Source organism: Mastigoproctus giganteus, chromosome 6, assembly GCF_048544385.1.
Source record: "Mastigoproctus giganteus isolate SK-2022 chromosome 6, ASM4854438v1, whole genome shotgun sequence".
Taxonomy (NCBI): Eukaryota; Metazoa; Arthropoda; class Arachnida; order Uropygi; family Thelyphonidae; genus Mastigoproctus; species Mastigoproctus giganteus.
The window spans coordinates 200,087,504-200,110,195 of NC_143580.1; the positions used below are offsets into that span (position 1 = coordinate 200,087,504).

General features: G+C 34.9%; 1 protein-coding gene across 5 annotated transcripts in view; it reads right to left on the reverse strand.

Annotated features, from left to right (window-relative positions):
• The window catches only part of LOC150084872 (JNK1/MAPK8-associated membrane protein), an 86,973-nt gene that overhangs the window by 16,904 nt on the left and 47,377 nt on the right, over nucleotides 1-22,692 (reverse strand). For 2 of the 5 annotated variants that reach the window (XM_090376670.1, XM_090376671.1), the window contains exons 6-8: nucleotides 20,942-21,018; nucleotides 15,472-15,667; nucleotides 11,962-12,103 (exon numbers count right to left, since the gene is read on the reverse strand). In XM_090376670.1, the coding sequence (XP_090232796.1) occupies nucleotides 12,096-12,103; nucleotides 15,472-15,667; nucleotides 20,942-21,018 (281 nt within the window). In that variant the 3' untranslated portion in view covers nucleotides 11,962-12,095. Of the gene's footprint in view, nucleotides 1-400; nucleotides 731-11,961; nucleotides 12,104-15,368; nucleotides 15,668-20,941; nucleotides 21,019-22,692 lie in introns of those variants that run through there. The other 3 variants (XM_090376669.1, XM_090376673.1, XM_090376668.1) reach the window with 3 other exon arrangements.

Below are 22,692 nucleotides of genomic sequence, written 5' to 3' on the forward strand. Positions count from 1 at the left end.
GAACAGTGGTTGCCAAGTCAACCCGATCACAGAGTCAGTAGTTCTGTCATTGGACAAGCGCTGGCCACGTCATCATGCGTCACAGCCACAGACGTCAACAAACAATTAAACCTCGCGTCTCACGCACCTGGCAGTGCACATCTTCATTCCAACTGCCATTCATGTATTTTAATTCTGACGAAGGCTACCATATAGCCGAAAGCTCATATATTTCTGCTTTATCTGTACGCTCTGTGTTTAAGCCACAATAAAATTCCTCAATGAATCCAGAACGCGTAGGCCTATTTCGTTATGATCCAATAGATCCTAAGACATGTATAGTCCACATTAATTATATTTAAAATGAAATGTATTTTTATGTCTTATTTTCATAATAGTCACTATATTTTGGTATCATTACCTTGCGCTTCAGAGTGGTCTCATCTATATCAGGTTAAACTGACAAAGTTCCATGCGGTTTCATTTTCCTTTGGAGAGAATCCACTCCTTCTATTGCTTGGATAATGATTTCGATTTACGGTAGGTCCCCAAAATGCATTGCTTACAAAACATTAGATTTCTCTGTCCATTTCTTCAAATCTGCAAGGTGGTGGAATAGTGAGACTGCTTCTGCAAAATGATTTTGCAACTTCACTCCTATTACACAAGTGCCATATTGAAGAATTTGAGAAAATTTCTTTCTGAATAAATGCAGTAGGTGTTAGGTTTATCTTAGTTTAGCTGAACATTACTGGAAAAAAATTAGAAAAATAATTATGTGGTTACAACAAATGCTAAATTATAGGTATAGGAAAAGTGTATCAGGAAACATTGTTTAAATGTTTCAATATATTTTTAATTTTGTGAGAGATTACAAACAGTAACTATCCTAATCATGCCAATAAATTTACATTTCTAAAAGAAAATTTCAGAATACTGTCAATTTTTATATCACATATTTCTGGTGTACAAGATAAACTGTTGAATTAGGTAATTGCTTACAGTGGATATCATTGAGAGAATGATTGAAGGAAATATTAAATTATGTAACTTTGTTTTTATAGAAAGAGGTTTTATGTGGATGAATGGATGGATAAATTGGAAAGTGATGTGTATTTAATGTTACTATACAATTTCCATAGATATACAAAGAAGTGAACTCTTGCAAATGAGCTTGTATAGTATATATTAACTGTTTATAAATAAGAGAACTGCTCCATATTTGTTAATATTTGAAGAGACATTAGTGATTTGGTTCATTTATGTAATAATCATTACAGAGAATGGCTAACTTTTTATGGTGTACAGTCCACAGTTTCCATCCTTCATAGCATTTGCACTCCACAATCAAGTTAATATTTTTTTAGAGAAATTTTTAATTTATATAAAGTTGAACAATTCCTTTTTGCAGACATGCATTTGATAATGTAATTTAATTGTATGTTAGATATTTTGTTGTTATTGATAGAGGGAGGGAGGACAAATAGTTTTGTTAAAAATTTGATAGCACGTTATATATTTAGGTATTAAATATCAAATGCTTAATTTTACCCATCAGGTACTCGTATATAAAAACTAACTTGTGATATAACTGATTTTAGTATGTGCATTTGGAAATCAAACGTGCGGCGGAAAAGTCAAAGCTAAAGAGTAGCATCTCACTTCAATATAAAGCCATTTATTTCATTTATGTTAATGTATATCCAAAATTTTCTAGTCATGTTCTGAAATTTCACAAGTTGAAATATTTTATTTTCATTTAAAATTTCATTTATATATGATGTAAATCATGTGATGATATAAAAGATGTTTATCATTAATGCAGACTTGCAAATGCTAAATTAGTTAATATTTACAGTTATTTCAAAAATGTTATATATATATATATATACACATATATATATATCTTTTTTTAGGGTTGAAAGTATTTTTTGTATTATCAAAAAATACTTTTACACAAAAATCAGATAGAACTTTGTTGAAGTGGTTACTCTTTTATATATACTCTCGTGTATAGTTAACTTTTAAATTTGTAAATTCTTGACTGTTTACTACTTATTTGAATGTTTATTACAGTTATGAAATATGAATTTCAGAGGTGTGCTAATGATTGGGTCCAAAAAGTTTGTCTTCCTTTGTCTAGTAAATGTAATTTATGTGGTCATGTAACACTTGGACAACTGCGAATAAAATATTGTTTTCTTAAAATGTTAGTCTTATATTTAATAATCTGTAATCCATTCACAGTTGGCCTAACTATTCTCAAGTAATAACAAGAATAAATTAGAGAAGCATAAATGTTTCTCTGATTTATTCCTTATAGACACACTCTTTACAAAACTAAAGTACTAATTTTCTGAAGGAATTTATTTATGCATGGGTAATGCACACACATTTCTACTACCAAGGTGGTTTTAATGCATCATATTATGAATACCTTCACAACGAGTTGCCATGGTATTGCACTACTTCGAATAAGTAACACTTCACCAATGGAGAAGACTAGCGTTACTTATTTAAGGTAGTGCAATACTATGACAACTCGTTGTGAAGGTATTCAAATTATGGGATATAATCAAACGATGCAAAAAACTACTTTGGTAGTAGAAATGTGTGCGCATTACCATGCACAAATAAATTCCTTCATACTCTTAGGCATTTAGCCAAGAAATATCTTTTATACTAATTTTCTGTCTGTACTCCAGAATGGCCACATAGAATGAGACAAGTTTAAAAGATATAGAATACAAGAACATTACTTATTCTGTGGTATGGTCACATGGATAAGCAGTCCTAAGCTGAAAAGATAGTCAAAAATCTTCTCTCACTAACCACAGCTTTGTATTAATGTGATAACTTCAGCATGTCCTGAAATACACATCTAGCAGTATTCATCTCAATATTAGTTTTGTTTTGTTAAAAATCTCAATTAAGGCAAACAAATGTATACATCGACAAAAATGAGATGTTTTCCTGTTGAACTAGGTAACCTGTAAATATGTCTTCCCCTGATTGGTTCAAGCTGTGTTAAAGATAATAGTTTGTTAGCCATACTGAGTTGCAGCATGTTAATTTTGATTTAAAAACTAAAATATATTTGACTTGACAAATACAGGCATTGCTATCCATTCTGTGCACTTTTAAGTACTCTCAGAGAATAGAAAGTAATTGTAATATTCTAGTAACTTAATTAATAGATATTTGGTAAGAGCACCAGTGTAGTGAAACCAGAAATCACTAGAAAAATCAACTGTATTGTTCTGTAGAGGCTGCATGAAAAATGCAAAGGAAGAGAACTGAATTGCGGAAGGATAGTTGAATGCTCCAGCACACAATGCACTCTCTGTTCACCAGTTTCTTACCAAAAAACAAATCCCTGTGTGTGAACATGCACCCTACCCACTAGTGACTTTTTTCCTCTTCCCTAAACTGAAAAGTGTACTTAAGGAAACCTATTCTCAGTACACTGAAGACATTAAAAGAAAAACCCTACTGAAGGATTAAAAGGGCTTACAGAAGATGACTTCTAGAAATATTTCTATTCTTGAAAGAAACATATGGAACAGGGTCTGCAAGCCAAAGGCAATTATTTTTAACTTGTAAGGTATGAAATATTTCATTATTTTATTGCAATAGTCATTATTTAATAGCCACACCTCACAAACTTATAACAACTCAATACTAAAGAAATTTATCACTGTTCAAGATCCTGTCACTCTTATACAGGGTGTTTTTAATTCAGTGAGCCTATTGCATAAAGCCATAATGCATTATAAGAGATGATGGAAGTGCCTACAACTTTATGCTAAACATGCTTGAACCCAAAAACATGTTTTTGGTAATGTTTACAAATGTTGCTCTTTAAGATATCTGACAGAAAAAATTCAGGAAGAGGTAAGGTCTGGCAATCTTGGTAGCCTGAGTCCATTAGAGATTATACGATCTTTAAACACAGATTTCAATGTCTGCAATTCACCACAGATGTGGTGTGAAGTTGCATTATCTTTTGAAAATACCTTACCAACATTTTAGGCACACTGCTAAGCAGTTTGTCAATCACAATCACACAAGCCAGTTTCACTAAATTTTTTAATCAGGTCCTATCTGCTGGACTTACTTGGCAACTAGTGCTAACTTCTGTAAAGGAATTAAAAATAAAATGTGAATTAAAATATCACTTCACAATAAAGCATCTCTCATAGGTTAGCACCATGGCTTTCTCAGGAAGTAAATAGTGTTATTGTACAAGTAACTCTGTATATACATTGTGTGCTTCCATTTATTGTTAAGCTTCCAATCTATACATCAATTAAATTATATGTTATTCCTGCAAGTATAACCAGATATATATGCAACTGTATGGGTTTGGTAACTTTAAAATGCCCTGTATAAAACTTCAGAAACTGAAGAGCCTTTCCTTTAATCAACATTTTTATAGAAATTTAATACTTTGTTAAACTGCTATAATACAAAGGAAATATCAAGAGCTTTTCCTTAAAATGAACATTTTTCAAGAAATAATTATTTAAAACTTTGATATTTTCATATTTTCTTGTGCTGTAGCACAAGAAAATATCAGCTGTTTTCTTTCTTAGCAAGAATGAAAAATTTATTCTTTCATTTTCTCATAGAAGATAATCCTATAGCCCTAGCCATGTATTTTTACATGGTAAGTTTCTTTTCAAGTCATTGTGCACAACTGACTATTCAATTCAATAGAATGATCCTTTCCATAAAATTTAAAGACCTTGCTATGTTTAAGTGACTGCACAGAATGTACAAATCCAGCTTACTTCAGTTGCCAAGATATAGAGAAGAAGATCATCAGAGACAATATGGGACAAAATACTCTTAGCTACCATTTTATAGTAATACATACAGAATGCTGGAGATTCTAAACTGTCGAGAAACTTATATTCACTGAAGATCTTCAAATAACATGCACTATACAGTCCACATTATTTAACTTTCTAGTCCAATGGTCTTCAAACTTTCAACATTTACGGAACCTTTGTCTCTAAATATTATTTCTGTGGAATCCTACTCATTTAATACGTGTTTTTAGGTACACAAATGACTTAATTTTTAGAATCATAATATGTACTTTACTAAAACATTAATTATTATAATGGTGAGGAGAAGTAGAAAGGGTCTGTATGGTGACAACAGCTGAGACTGCATAAATGAAGTATGTGTGTGTGTATATATATATATATATAGAATGAAATTACTAAAGTGTAGAACTGGGATATTATAAGATTATATTAACCAATCAGATTAATGCCATCTGAGATAGAACATTACATCTGTCATTAAATATATGCAGGAATGAAATAATATTAAATTGTAAAATGTAGAAGATGTCCTGTAGTTTAAAATACCTGAAGCAATCCAAGAACAAACTGGACCCTAGGCAACAATGGTTAAACATAAATATTAAATTCAATAAAAAAATATACATAATTAGCCAACCATGGGAAAAGATACTTTGCAAGGGACTTTGTCAAGGGCTAAACCCCTACAAAATACATAACCCATGGCTGGCAGAGCCTTCAGTTTCTGTTGTCATCTGTCTGTATAACTAGGACCGAAAGATGTCGAAATGGACACATAAGTTAGGTATTAAAATAAAATAGAAATTAAGTAGCTTATTAATAGTAATTTTGCAGAAGACAGGCTGGATAACATTTAGCCTGACCGATAGCTGTAACAAAATAGTAAATGAGCAATGCTGAGAACCAAATTAGCTAACAAAAGGAGAACGGAGAGAAGGCTAGTAAAGTAATAGTACCTCAATCCCCCTCGAATGTGCTTTGACTTACGGTCCTTCTTGTCTACGCTTCTACAGGGTAAGGTAATGTATATTTAATGCCGTATTACTTTTGTGTTTTCACTATGGGTATATCCTACTCCCTATGACCTTAACATTTTCACTATGAATATTGCTTATTTGGTGTTTAGGAATTTATATTAGGAATTAGCCATTCCGGTATTCCACTTTTCGATATATTTCCGTTACATATTACCATTTTTTATCGGCTCTTCTTTGCTGATTTTATCTTAATATACCAGGATCCCTTTCTTATAGGGTTGGGAAGTTACGCTCCCGGTTCCATCCTATGTACAATTGTATAAACACTTTTCCTTCACTTTTTACTTTTAACTATCTTATTCTTATTTTTCATACCTCATGAACTATTAGAGCAATTCTAGGGGGATTGAGGTACTATTACTTTATCTAGCCTTCTCTCCGTTCTCCTTTTGTTAGCTAATTTAGCTTATTATGTTTAGCAGATTATTTGGTTCTCAGCATTGCTTATTTACTATTTCGTTACAGCTATCGGTCGAGCTAAATGTCATCCAGCCAGTCTTCTACAAAATTTACTATTAATAAGCTACTTAATTTCTATTTTATTATACTATTTTATTTTAATACCTAACTTATGTGTCCATTTCGACATCTTTCGGTCCTAGTTATACAGGCAGATGACAACAGAAACTGATGGCTCTGCCAGCCATGGGTTATGTATTTTGTAGGGGTTTAGCCCTTGACAAAGTCCCTTGCAAAGTATCTTTTCCCATGGTTGGCTAATTATGTATATTTTTTATTGAATTTAATATTTATGTTTAACCATTGTTGCCTAGGGTCCGGTTTGTTCTTGGATTGCTTCGGGTATTTTTAACTACAGGACGTCTTCTACATTTCTAAATGGTCTATGCACATCAGAAAACCAATAATAATACTCAACTCAAATCAAGCAATGCACAATATTTCTACAGTTGCTTGTAGTACAGCCAAAGTCACAGTAAGCGGTAGCAGAGTGCTTCCGATTAAGGGTCCCAGTAATACGTAATTTATATAGAAAACAAATAGCTCTTTAAAATTGTCGCGAAAATTTTTGTTGTTACGATATGTTAAATTTTTTTTTCTCAAGTGTAAGTGCTATTTTAATAAATTTTTTTGAATAATATAATTATAAAAAAAACCAAAAATTATAATTTTTGTGAAACTTCTGAAAATGTCTCGCAGAACCCCGGGATTCCGTGGAACCCAGTTTGAATATCACTGTTCTAGAGTAATACAGACAGCTGCTATAAAATACCAGATAACTAAATACAGACAAATTTTTGTAAACACTGGATTCCTCGATGAGTATTCATAAAGCATCTGTAGCTGAAACAGCTACCTATTCTTTAACATTGATAAAAATTATTTCCATACAAAATAAAGTTTCAGCTTTGCATAATGCTTTTTTCAAAAGTTAGTCCCTCATTTAAACCCCAGTAATGTTGTAGAGATGAAGGTAGTAAGCTAAGCAAGTTGTGATGAGAGTAGCAAATGAAGTATCATTATCATTTATAGTTTCTTTATTTTATAAAGAAAGACAGCATAATTAACAGAACTTATTTGGGATCTTTCGGTTAAATTCCATTGCAATTAGTATTAACAATATAGTATAAGGAAGCCACATGCTTTTGCTGCACCAGCCAAAAAAAAAAAAATAATAAATAAAGGAAAACATATATACAAAAAAAGGAAAAGCTACCTAGTGTTTCTCTCTACCTGAGTCCTTTAGTACAATTATCCAGCTGACCTTTGAATTTCCACAAGCTATCAGCCTTGCTAAGGTAGCTTATTCCAGTAATTAACTCACTGGCTAAAAGAAAACCTCCTATAATCCAGTCTAAATTTCTTTCCCATAATTTTAATTTGTGGTCCTTAGTTCTAGAATCATAACCGTGAAAGTTTCACCTTCATTCATTTTAACATCCCCTTTTAGAGCTGTATAGCTCTCAATCGAAGGGGGGGGGGGGGGAGTCCCTTTTGAGGTGCCTGGTTGCTAAGCTTTGTAGTCCACAGATTCAGTCTTTTCTCATAATCTTCTCATCTCACCAAGCCAGGTGCCCATCTTTTGACCCTTTCAAGGTGTGGTCTCAATATCACTTGAACACAGTATTCCAGATTCAGTCTTACAATTGCCTTATACAGTGGGGTCACAACAATGGTGTCCTTTCAATAAATCATCAAAAGGACACCATTGCAATCCTAATGTAATGGCATTTTTATCTTGTGGTGCTGGGTAATGTTCAGTAAGTTAGTATTCTGATATAGTTGACTGCAGGAGGGTAAAAGTAAATTGAGTTGTAAAATTTTATTTATGCTGTACACGCTACTGGAAAATTGTAAGAAAGTTTTCTAGATTTATCAGCTGTTTTAAAACTGTGGCTGCGATACATCACTATTAGTACCATCCTAGCATTGAATGTAGGTTTTCTTACTTCAGAGGTTATAATAAGAATTGGATAATTTTCAGAACTTGTGAATTCTTTCCATTTGAAACACTGACATATGTTAATAAAATAAATCAACTACTGAAAAAGTTATACAATTGGGATCAGAGGTAAGAGATGTTTTCTACCCTTTTATGAATTTGAAAACTGTGTTTATACTTCTCTCAAATCAGAAACTAAATCCTAATGAATCAAATGGAAAATAAACTTGTTATATCTGTATATTTAAATCTTCATTAATGTGCTTATCCGTTTTACAAAGGGAAGTAGTAATTAGTGACCAGAAACCAGCCAGCATCCATTCATTGTCCGACTCCAAACTCACAGACCCAACTTTTCCTCTTTATCTCTTCTACTTTCTGTTTTCTGGAACAACATTCCCCCACATGCATTTCCTGAAAATTACAATCTACAGAAATTCAAGTCTAATTTCCTCTCATCTTTTAATCAGTGTATTGCACTAAGTATTAAAAGTTCTAATATCCTTTGTGGTTAGATTTCCATTAAAACAAAACAACAAACAAAAAAGGAACCAGTAATACTCGCAATGCTTTTAGAAGCAAGGCCAACACAGTAAACTAAAATCTATTTAGTTTATCCAATCTCTGTATGGGATTGAGACCTTCCTTTAAGAAAGGAGTAGTCTGAGATTACAAAGCACTTTATTTTTAGGATAGGCACAACCATAACTGCACACCAACTTTTAATTTTTCTGCATAAACCAGATCATCCCACATTAAGAGAGTTTTTGTAACCCAAGCAATCACAGACTAGAATTAGTTGACAATGTTATGATAGGTTGGACATACCCTACCTCTACATATGTCATATTTAACATTTAGAAGTGATAACTGCAAATGATAGTAATTAAAATGGTGTGGTTTAATACTTATGGCTTTCAGTAGTATAATGAGCAGTTTTTAGGAGGTATGCTACAAAATTAATGTTGATATTTACAATTACATCATTGTGCAAAACATGTACATGCAAACATAAACATTATATACATTCAAGAATTAAATATAAGTAAAAGAAACAAACTAATATAGTATTCAATTATACTATGAATACTATATCAGGCTTAAGAAAATGCATTGGTTTTTTTGCAAGTTCCCACAACCTGCTTAGTAGCATAAGAATGCACAAATCTGGACATAGTAATGCAAAAATTGTCCATTTATCTCCAGTCAGTCTGAATTAATGCAATTGAATAGAAGGTATTTTATGTAGTGTTTTATGCTGATCAGTCATATTTTAAAATGAGTGACTTTACTGAGTAGTAAACTTGCATTAAATTTCATTTCAAATTAGGGAAGGGTGATTTCATTAAGAACCCATGTAAGATTGAAAACAGCTTTTGCATATTTTGAAGAATTTTCAAGTGGGTTGCAAAGTTTAAAGAGGGCTGTTGGTCCATTGAAGATGATCTTTGCTGTGGCCACCATTCATCTTCAAAAACCAATGATTCAGCCACTCATGTTTGTGATGTGATCAGGAATGATTGACATTCAACTGTCTGTGAAGTTGCTAGTGAAATTGGTATTTCTTATGGGACAAGGCAATCAACCCTTCCTCTTGCTCAGACTACACATTCAAGAGGGCATAAATTCAAATTGAGGAAGGATGACTGCAGCGTAGATAAAAAAAATTTACCTTCAGCCAGCAGGTGGTTGATTGTTGAAACAAACTCCTGTCTGGTGTTGTAGAGGTGTGTAGTTTGAATAAATTCAAGGAAGAATTAGACAAACTGTTGTAGGGGATGATAGGTGATATAGGAAATGTTGGCTTTTTCTTCTTCTTCTCTTTTTTTTTTTTTTTTTTGCTGTATAAGCTGGCTTTCTTGCCATTACTGATACTAATTTTAACACAACATTTAGGAATGACCAAATGTGAAAACCATGCTTATTGTATTTTTTGACTGATTATGAGTTAAAATTTATCCCATATAGTCAAACAGTGAACCAGGAATACTATAAAACAATTATAGGGTGATTGTGTGATGCTGTTCCCTGAAAGCAGCTGGTAAAGTGGGCTTTGGTGGTGGGGATTAGCCTTTGCATTGTGATAATGCCCCTTCGTGATGGGAACTTTGCATTCAAAAGTTCTTGCAAAGCACTCCACCGCTGTGATCCCCCTCTGTTGGCACCTCCGTAGCCAGGTGGGTAGAAGCAGCAGTGCGTAGCACACGCTTCTTGATTAGACCAAGGTTCGAGCCCGTGCCCACCAAATACAGAGGATGCGGAAAGGTCAGGGAATGACCACCGCATATCCCTGGAGCAATATGGTCTTAGCTGCTAATGCTCCTAAAAACCAAACAAACCCCATCTGTTATATTCACTGGATTTAGCTCCCTGTGATTTTTTCCCCCACCAAGCCCCATTGAAAAGTCACAGATTTGCAACAACAGGAAGTTATTCAGAATGTTGTTGTTTTGGTTTTTAGGAGCATTAGCAACTAAGGCCATATTGCTCCGGGATATGCGGTGGTCATTCCCTGACCTTTCCGCATCCTTCGTATTTGGTGGTGATGGGCTCGAACCCCGGTCTAATCAAGAAGCGTGTGCTACACACTGCTGCTCCTTCCCACTTGGCTACGGAGGCGCCATTCAGAATGTGATAAAACAGGAAACTATTAGCAATTTTCCAAAAGATGCATATAAGGAATGCTTTCAGAAGTTGCAGAAGCATTAGAATCAGTGTATACAGTGTTAAGGAGATTAATCTGTAGAGCCAGTTTGTTTGTTTGGTTTTTAGGAGCATTAGCAACTAAGGCCATATTGCTCCGGGATACGCGGTGGTCATTCCCTGACCTTTCCGCATCCTTCGTATTTGGTGGTGACGGGCTCGAACCCCGGTCTAATCAAGAAGCGTGTGCTACGCACTGCTGCTTCTTCCCACCTGGCTACGGAGGCGCCATAGAGTCAGTAAGCTTCATCACTCCTAAAGATTATTTCAGTCTGAAAAGTTTTTGATCACACCTTATATTGTATTTAGTACTTTGGCTGCCAAACATATAGGGCAAGGCAGTCCTCAGTTTATATTAGGCTAAGAAAATGCCTGCTTTTAAAAAATGTTATTTTTTTAAAATCCGATGACTTGTAAATGAAGGGCATAGGGTAAGAATGTTCAGTCACCAAAGAGTGGTTTTCAGAATTCAAAAAACAAACATTTCGGACTTGGTGCTTGAAAACTAATGCACATAGTGTTTTGGTTTGGTTTTACTTATTTTATTCGTAGGACATTTGTTTACCACTCTGGTAAATAAAATGTTGATTATAAAATTACAATATGTGTAGTTTATTGTCCAAGATTCAGGATATTCAATAATTTGTTATTGTCTACAAATGGAAGAGATTAATCATGGTTGCCTCTTCTGCTGGTTCACATTATTTCTCTACAATCATCTGGCATATCTGGACAAGACAAAGTGGTAACAATATAAATAATGGACCCTGATCATTCTAATAGTCCTTGGGTATTTTATTTCTGAATGCAGTTTACTAATTGTCTGATTAAATATTTCTTGATGTGCCATTAGATGGAGCTATTAGTTTAAAAGTGTGATGTGATCACACTTTTAAAAGGACTCTGTTCATTCTTTCTCCCTGTGCCTTTCAAATCCAAAAGATTAAAAAAAAAAAAACATTGAAAGTTATTCTATCATGAGTATTGTATAACAATATTTACTTACAATAGTTGAAAGTCTTCTGGCTGTAAAACGTACAGGAAACAGCAGTCCTCAATTTGTTGAATTTATTTCTATGGCCACATGGTTGTATTAAATACTTGAAGTTTCCAAGGATCTTTTTTCTTCAATTTAATGTTTTAGAACTCTAAAGAGGTTTCAGAGATGTGAGAGTCACAATGTTAAATGGGTAAAGTAAGTTAAAGACTTACACTAGCACAAACACATAATAAAAGTTTGACTAGTTTTACAACCTTCATTTATATTGATTTAGTGCCAACTTATAATATTTAGAGTATATCAGCAAGTTCTTTGTATCTTTCATACTATTCACTGCATAAGAATTATTCTAATAAAAAAGTGAACAAAGAAACATATACAAAATATTTATTTTCCTAAATGCAATTTCTCTTTGATGGTCCTAAACCTTGTTTGATAATCTACTTATTTAAACTTTATTATTTTATTAATAAAGTAATCAAGCTAAAATTATGAACAATCAGATGTTATGTTTTATGATTTCTAAATATAGATCAAGTAATTGAAACAGTGGAAATCTTGTAAAGAAAAGTAATTGAAACAGTGGAAATCTTGTAAAGAAAAGTAATTGAAACAAAATCTTGTAAAGCCTGTCATATAAAATATTAGTTGCATGATTTTTATAAGTGACTGTACTTTTGTTATACACAGAGATTTTCTTTCGGTTCATTGTAACCTCCACTGGAATGCTTTCTAGAGCATATGTTCTTTTATTTTATGATTTTAGCAATAAAAGAATGTCAATCTATATTTATACATGTAGCATACATATACATGGGGTGATTAATGATGTAGTGCCTTAGACCATATTGTACTGTATATATTGTCTATAAATTGAATGTTCTGTGGTCAGTTTGACTGTTTTCTGGATGAAAAATCATAAAAACCATGCAACCCTTGCCTAAGACCAACAAATTCAACCACATTGTGAAAAAAGCCCATAAAATTCCTTGTATCTTTGATGGAATTTGAACTCTGGCCTTTTCCACCTGCTGTGAGGAGGATGGTGCTTATGTGCACTGTGCTACCTGCGAGTGTAATAACCTTGCCTTAACGAGGTAAAAAATGTCATAAAAATGTCATATAACCATAGGCCTGATTCTCAATGGCTATGGAGTTATTTATCTTATTGTTAAAATTAAGAATAAGCAAACAAGCTGATAACAAATGTTGAAAGCTGTGGAAAGTAATTTCTAATGTAGATTCTAGGTAACTGCACTATTCTTCATAATCAGTTGATTTTGAGCATTTATCTAAAATTTCTGCAGAAGAAACCAGCATACTGTTAGATGACCTTTGGAAATGATTGCATATGTAATCCAACATTATAATTTCACTACATGATGATTGAAGAACCCTATGAGGTCAGGGGTTGGATACATATTATTATTTCGTGCATGCACTGACCAAGTGAAAGGAACTTAATATATAGTGATAGAGTAAACACAGTTAAACAAAAATGTAAACTTACACTAGGCACAGACATTCTCGATATAACATAATTTAGCACAAATATAGACCATGGATATAGTAGCCTTTATCATATACTTAGCCATGGTTGACCTTAAAGTATGTAAGAACGCATGGTCATGGATGGGGGGGGGAAATAGGTGTGTGTGCAAAGGGTGATGAGGAAGTGGAAGAGAGAGCAGTCTGGGGGGGGGGGGAGAAAGTTGAGGTAGGTGAATGGTGATGGTGACTGCCAACTTTGCAAAGTATGAGAGGCTCAAAGATGGGGTGTATGCGAGTGCTACAGTCTTTGTTGATGGTAGTTCCAGTGGCCCTGATCCTAACCACTGGTGAAACGAAATTATGTGAAAAGCCTATAATTTTAGCATCATTGGGTGTGATTTTGTGTCCCTACTGTCACAGCTACTGCTGAATGGGCCAAGTCAGCTCTAGTGATGGTCCTCCAAGCGATGGATGGCTTCGCTGATGTAGCTAGCATCACAGTCCCAGCAGAGTATGTGGTAAATGATCCCGTTCCACTTCAGAGACAGTATTAGATGGGATATATGGATTGCAGCTTTTTGCCGGGTGTTTGTATGGTGCAGATGTAGCTCCATAAGATTTTGGATATGCCCTGTGATTGTGTACGGTAAAATGGAATATGGGTGATGCCTGTAAAACTGGATGTTTCAGGTTGATGGTCAGCAGATGAGGAATTTCTGACGTGTAACCGTGACGTGTGCAATTCCCAGTAATTGAGGATCTGTTGGGGGTAGCTGCATTTGCTGAGATTGGATTGGCCCTGTGTATTTCGTTGTGTATTCCTGTTTAGTTGGAACAGTGTGTCCAAGAATTATGTCATTAGTGTGTGGGTAATGCTGTGACATTGTGCACCAGTGTGAAAGGCTTGGTGTAATTGGTGTATTGTCCAGCCTAGGTGTATTTCCGATGGACTGATGCTGTGAATTTCCGTGTTCAATTTGAACATTAGAGACCAACACTTTCCAGCCAACTCCATCTCTTGCTTTGTAAAATAGTTCTTCTGTTCTAAAATCCCCTGTCCATTCTTTGATGTTATCAAGCCACTTTATCTTTGTCTTCCCTTTAATCTTCTCCTGCAGGATTAGTCTCTGCAGGTCATATTGTGGGAGTCTTATAATATGCCCGAGGTAGGCAGTCTTCTTTTACTGTGACTGAAATTACCCAGTGGTGGTGGAGGAAGGGAGGATGTTTCTGTGTAATGCTCATGCACCTGGTTCTGAAAATGGAACCATGACTCATCTCTGTAACAGTAGATTTCAAAAATCTACTTTCACATACCCATTAATATCAACTAGGATGTACACCTGAAATTATTATTGGTTATCTACTGACTTCCCATAAACCTGTATGGTGATAAATATCAGTAGTGGCTTGATCAACACTGGAAATGTTGACATTTCCCACTTTTCACTGAACAACCCTTGTATGTTACATGCTTCTTTTCTGAGCAGGTAGCTCTTTTTCACTGTTTCAGGAATATCAGTTTCTAACATCAAAGCTTTCATTTCTAATTTACTAATCTTTATTATTATTAGCGGAAAATGATGCAAGAAAGCAGGCAAATAACAGTATTGGCAAAAAAAAAAAAAAAAAAAACACACCTTACATCACCTGTTTGCCCCCTGTAATTCTTCTTTAAATTTATTCAAACTGCACACTTCAACATGGTGATCCAAAATTAACTGCCAATTTAAACTAACCAACTTAATTAATATTAATTAACAGATAGCCAAATACGGTACTGACCTCTCATAACTGTGACATTAATTTTTATCCTAAAATATAGAGGAAAGCTTTGCAAATACTTTAAAACATTAAACTTCTCAACAGAAAAATTTCTCTTCATAATTTAAACTAAGATGGTTAATTTCATTTGCTATATTGATACATAGAAACATACAAATCCCGATGTCATTTTTATTTAATCTTATTATTAGTAAATTGCTGCATGGTAACAACCAAGAGTTTATTCTACATGGAGTTTACTTGGGTCAGTGAACTTGGAGGTTACAATATAGAACAGAGCAGGAAGAGGGACTAAGGCTATAAGAGATGAATGCATCACAGGATTTTTTAGTTCAGTAATAGCAATTATTCCATAGGCATGGAGCAGCCAGTGTCCAAGTAAAATCACAAGGTTTCTGATATCTTTAAATGTTGTCAGGAACAGAGATTTCATGGACTGAAAGAAAAAAATAATAATGTTTGTGATTTGTTTACCTTACTATTAAGAAATATTTGTTTATACTCATTCTCATATATTTTTTTTCTACCTTCAAGACATAATGCATCATGGATAAATAATGATAAACAAGTAAAGATTCAAATTTCTTTTCTCACAACAAAATCCTTAAACTTATTTTATTTGACAAATTGACTTTTATAAGAAAAATATTTGAATAATGTAATTAAGTTTATTTTCTTTGTACTATAAAATTATATGGTCAATATAGGAAGAGACAGAAAACCAGACAACTCTGTTTACTTAGCCTGCCAGCTGAGATTGAAATGAAGACTTTTTCTATGGCTCTAGTTTTCTCATACTGTTCGATGACTGTTCATCTTCTAACAGTACGAAGGCTACCTGTTAGGAAATGAACAGGCTGTACCATTATGAAAAATAACGACCAGAGGAATTTTTCAGTTCAAGTTCAGCTTACAGGAAATAAATAAATTAAAGATGGAATAATCAAGTTTTCTATCTTGGCTATAATTGACTATAAAATTTCTAATTAAAGCACTTTAAGATGCATCTTAACCCATTTGCAAATATGCAAAATCATATACAGGATATTGCCAAATTTGTAGCACTCTTTTTAACCATGTAAAATTTTTAAATGGAGAAATTCTGTAGAAAGGGGGTGTTTCTGTATGCATCAAATCAACCAAAGCTGTGAGGCATCAGTGTATTTCATGTACTCAATGGTAAATTTGCCTGTTTGCTAGATTAAAAAAGCCATGAGGCTGACTAGCTTTTTTTATTTTTTTGCTACTGAGGCTCACGAACTCAGTAGCAAAAAAATAAAAAAAAATTCCTTGTGTCATTGATGGATTTGAACTAAGGCCTTTTCATTTGGTGTGGAGAGGATGGCGATTATATCCGCTGTCCATTATACTAACCACAATGGCAGAAAAGGGGGTAAGCAGATTTAAAATGCAATATTAAAAAAACATGAACGTGTTTCTGAAATACTGTTCACCATTGTTGGAAGTTATGGAAACAAATGATGGGCATTTCAAATGTGTCCATCTTTAAATAATATCTGGTAGCTAGCTGTAGGTGGCTACCTACTACTACGATAGATAGCTACCCTTTAATTTGTGTACTGCCAATTGGAATAAAGATAATTTTGAAATGGTGATACATTTTTATGTCATCCTGTATATACTGAGTGGATAGAAATCATGGGATACCTACCTAGAAACGAGTAGGCCCACCTTTCACCTGGATAAGGGCAGTCGCATGGCGAGGCATTGAGTCCACTAGTTCACAAAAGCATTGCACAGATATTTCCATCCATGCTTGCTGCACCGCTGTCCATAATTCCATCGCATTCCTGGGTGGAGGATCCAAAGCTTGAATGGACCCTTCCACAGCATCCCAAAGATGCTCCACAGGGAGGCCATTCCATGGTGGTAAAATTTGCAGAATACTCTTTCAACTATGCTCTAGTCACCATGGCTCTGTGGAGAGGCACATTGTCCTGCTGGAAGAGTCCATTGGTGGGTGAGTGCACGATGACCATGAAGGGATGCAGATGGTCTGCAAGGATGGACATGTAACATGGACTGTTCAGATATGCATCTAGATGTACCGTAAGTCCCAAAGTGTGCCACTTGAACATGCCCTAGACCAATACTGACCATCCATCTGCCTGAACAGTTCCTTGTTGACATGACGGGTGCATAACTTCATGCAGTTTCCGCCAGGTACACACCCTCCCATCCGCTTGAAATAACTGGAAATGGTACTCATCAGACAAGGAGACCCATATCCAAGGACCAGTGTCGATGTTCTTTCGCCTAGTTGAGGTGTAGAGTCCCGTGTTGTGGTGTTAGCAATGGGACTCTGGTGGGTAGGTGACTCTGATAACCTATTGCAGCTAATGATAGCCTTGGTACCTCCCTTATTGAAGATGGCGGTGATTTGTGCCACTGTCACTCTCCAGTTGGCCGAAACAATGCGAGACAGATGTCGATGGCCACGTTCATCCACCACCTTTCTCCACTCACAGCGCTGTCCACGATAAGATGTTATTCTGCAAATGGCATATTTCTGATACACTCTTGATACTGTTGAACGGGGATAGTGCAATTTCCGTACCATCTCTGCAATAGTGACCCATGCATCAGCACCCACTATTATCCCTCTTTTAAAGTCGGTTAACTCATGACGTTTATCCATTCTGATATAAAATTACCATCTACATGAATGCAGTATACTTATATACCTGCCAAGCAGTGGGTTTGTCCAGTAGTGAGAGAGGTGACAGTGTCGCATTGCTTAAGAACCAGGTGTCCTATGAATTCTGTCCTTTCAGTGTAATGACTAATATTTAAAATGGCTGGAAACACACTGAATTATAATTTACCTTATCAGGATAAAACCAATACCCATAAGAACAAGTTGGGGGGAAAAAAAGTCTTCCTTAATTTTTTTCTCCTTAATCAGAATAGAGGCTGAAAAATTTTTCCTGCTGAAGAATAGAGGCTGAAAAATTTTTCCTGCTGAAGATCCTAAACAACCTCTTGACTTGAAGATATAGACTGCAGTATGCTGGGTGAACACAATTTCTACCAAACTCAACATCCATTAAAAGTAGGGGATTAAATACTTTTCATAAGCACCTGAAAAGGTGTATAAACGTTTATAGTCACACAGCCAAGTAATAGACAAACCTAATGACTTTTTTTTATCCAGGAAAAAAACTAAACTTCACTTGGAGTTTAATGCAAAATGGATACTTAATCTTCAAACAGGCCTATGGGGCTGGGAAATTCCATACTGCAATAATTAAAGACAAACACCAGCCAAGGAATAAAAATAACGTGATACACTATTCGGAGGCTGCTATCTCCTTCTTCAACAGTATACTATTACTGCAATATCACATCCTTAGGTAGCTAGCAGACCCATGGCACTCATGCACGTGGTCCATCAGACACGTGGTCGGCATTCCCCACGTGCGCATCGGAAACGGAAGTGGCTCGGGAGCGTGTCAAACAGAACCAGTCATCCCGTCTGAGGATAACTGCCTCAAACAGGGGGTGTAAACGTGTCCCCCTGTCCCTGTTAATAGTATTACGACTGGATGAACCGATTCGCAAGCTCTCGAGCCACTTGCGTTCCCAAAATCCATGGGCACGGTCCGTAATGACCAAGTCTTCAGGGGAGATCCAATGCTGCTTCTCCCAGAAGCGGCAGAGCTTGCGAATCGGTTCATCCAGTCGTAATACTATTAACAGGGACAGGGGGACACATTTACACCCCCTGTTTGAGGCGGTTGTCCGTGGACGGGATGACCAGTTCTGTTTGACACGCTCCCGAGCCACTTCCGTTTCCGATGCGTGCGTGGGGAATGCCGACCATGTGTCTGATGGACCATGTGCATGAGTGCCACGGGTCTGCTACCTAAGGATGTGTCATTGCAGTAATAGTATACTGTTGAAGAAGGAGACAGCAGCCTCCGAAAGCTTCAGGTTTTATCGCTTTTAATCCAGTTTATTTTAGATAATTTTATTGCTTTGGTATATTTTTAACTATATTTTTAACGTTTTATCGTAATTTATTGTAATATTTCCGATAGTGTATCACGTTATTTTTATAGTAAAAATTTTTATTCCTTGGCTGGTGTTTGTCTTTAATTATTGCAGTATGGATACTTAATTTTGTTCCACAAAGTAACTATAGTAGTCACTGCTGTTGAAGGACTATTTGCTGTCGTAAAGAAGTTTAGTTCTTTTCCTATGTAAAAAAAGTCACCTCAGGACTTTTACCACATTCAGAAATTGATAAAAAGTGCCTGAGGTGCCACGAACACCCTGTGCACACTCTTATTCAATTTTTTTAAAGGTGAAATGTGTGCTAATTGATTTATGACTTAAAAATGTATTGGTTGGTTTTGGAGTTCCTTCCATGGTTCCAGTGTACATTTTATGTGCAATGCAAGTAAGAGTCATTGTGACTTTCACAGTGAGTACAATTGCTGTCCTTCCACTTGGCCTCAGCTGCCTTCAATTTATTCTAAACAACCTAACCTATCACATTATTCCAACAAAAATTAAAAGCTTAAATATAAATTAATTTGCAAGTAGAATAAAAAATCTGTACTCTCATTTTCTTTTGCAAAGAAAAAGATATTGGACAACACAACAAAAATAGTGTCTGTTACAAATATTTTATCATATAAAAAGCTAAGTTTACACAACATTTTTAGGAAGCTATAATTCATCAAATCTAGAAAACAATCTCTGTAGACAAATTGTGACTATTTATATTATTTGCTTATATAAATTTACTCTGGTTCACTCTGACCTTGAGCTGTGTTTTTTTTTAAAGTTTAATGAATGAATGATTGGTTCTATCCTAAAAGTACAAAAATGTACCTTTCTGTTTTTGTATCTTTACAGTTATTACTGGCTGTATACTTGGTATTATATTATAGTTAATGTTCAGTATAGCCCGAAGAAGGAAGTAGGATGCTATTTGAAAGGTCACTTCATGAATTCCATTCTATTCCTCATTCCTGTGGAATGTAGGTTTGTGGTAATTGCTGTCCTAATTTCCCAAATTATCTAATGTAAACACATGCAGAAAACTATCTTGGTTCTTTGCCAAATGCACAAGAATATTGAAAATGTGACCTTATAGTTGGCAGTCTTTTAGATATCCTCAAAAGGATTAGTTGATGTTCAAGTGTGGACACAATTTTTTTTTTATTAACTTTCAGATGTGGAACAGAACAGTAAAAAAATTTCTGCAGATGATAGACATACTTTAAAGCAAAATGTATTGTGAAATCCTACAAATACAAACTGCTTTTAAAGACAAAAAGCAATGCTTAGGAGGTTGTGACGAAAAAAAAAAATGTGTAGTTGAGTGAAATGAAAAAAATCAGTTTTTATTAATTTTCTGTATTCTTGGACTGATTAAAGTAATCAAATATTCAAAACCTCTTGGTGCCACATATTTAAAATTCTTTAACTATCCAGTTTCTTCTTCAAAGACCAAATCAGATAAATTGTCACCACTGCAGTGTGATGGGAATGGCACAATAAAATTGCGTCATCCCCATCACACTGCAGTTTACTCTTTGTATTTTTAATGAATTATTATGCATTACAGGTTTGGCCCAATTAAGATGTATATGAACATTTGCGATGATAATAGAGTAAATACAATAAATAGTACTCAGAATGATTACAAATGCTATAGCAGAGGAACAAATAAACAAACCTGATCAAGGCGAAATGCTAGATGAGCTGCTATTGATATCACTGACATAATTATCATAACATATGGGAAGGAATAATCTGTAAAGGAAACATTCCAATTATTTTTAAATGAGTCATATAATTTGCTTAAAAAAATACTGAACATATTAGTTAGATTATCTAAAAACTGTTATGTGCTTTTTTAAAATGGAAACCCATTACTGTGATGTGTGCCTTTAACCCCTAGAACTGGACCGTGTTTGCCCTATGCAGTATTAAAAGGTGCAACTACTTGGCTAAGAATGCAAAGAATTCTTTGCTTTTGTTAACAATGGAAGGGAAGGAAAGGAATGAACAACGTTGCTCCACTAGATAAGAATATCATAACAATCTTGTTCAGATCGCTGAAGAACTGAATAAATATTTGGCATCTACATTCACATGTGAAAAGGTTAACATCTAAGGGCACAAAGATGTTGTACACATTGATACCAATCCTATTAACAATAGACTATATAAGGATTTACTTAACAGGTAGAGAGCAATGTTCAGAAAAAAACACAAAATAGGATTAAATTTGAAAGTGTCTGGAATTGTGCCCAAACGTGACAGGAGGGAGCACACGATGAGAGCCTTTTCAATAAATTTGACTCTGGAGAGACTGAAAGGCTCAAGGGGTAGGATATTTTTCTGCATAATCTGTACTTGTTAACCGGAGTGTATACCCATTTCTTTTTCAAGAATGGGTACACTTAAATAGGAAAGGTGCAAGAATATTTGCTGATATAAAATATTCTTGCCCTTTCTATTTAAGTGTATGATATCAAGGCAGTGTTAGGTGTATGGAAAATAGCTGGTTTGGTGGGGGGAGAATAAACATCCTAATACGCAGTTCAGGAATCAGTCACACAGAAGTGAAATTGATTCTTGTACTCCTTTGACTGAGATATTCAGAAAACCGGAAAACAATGTGTATGTGATTAAAAAGCCTTTTGGGGATTCTCATGGAACAATATATGGGTTCTATTAGGAATACTATGAGCAAAAACAGGCATGCACATGCTTGTACACTAAGAGCATTGGGGGGCAAGTTACTACTATGGAGAAAGGGATGGTTGAGTGGTAGGAGACAGAGAATGGTTATTTTAATGGACACTGCTCTTCATGGACTGATGTTATTAATTGGGGTCAGTGGGGTCACAGAGTTTGGTGCTAACAATATTCTCCTTATTGTTTCCAATATTTATTAATGGTATTGATGAATGCATATCAAGTTTAATGTCTAAGGTTGGAATTACATATATTCCATATATCCATATAATTACATATATCTTCCAACCTTTGTAATAATAATTACAAAGGTTGGAAGAGGAGTTAATGACAGGAATTGGGATATGCTGCTGAAAATATAGAGAATCTAGGCAGACTGGCTGAGAAGTGGTAGCTGAGGTTTAATATTGATAAATGCAAAGTACTGGGCAGCAGTAACTCCAGAATAACATACCAGTTGGTGTTACCACATTTACGGTTGTGGAGAATGCAAATGACTGGTAATTGTACAGGCTGACATGAAGTTCTCTAGGCACTGCAAACAGGCTGCTAAGGAGTTCCGTTGTGATATACAGGAACAAGGGGGTGATTATCCTGCTGTATAAGGCAATGGTTAGGCCACATCTTGAGTACTATTTACAGCTCTGGAACTGTCGTTTTAAGAAGTTTGTTGTTGTTGTTTGTTATTTGGTTTTTAGGAGCATTAGCAACTAAGGCCATATT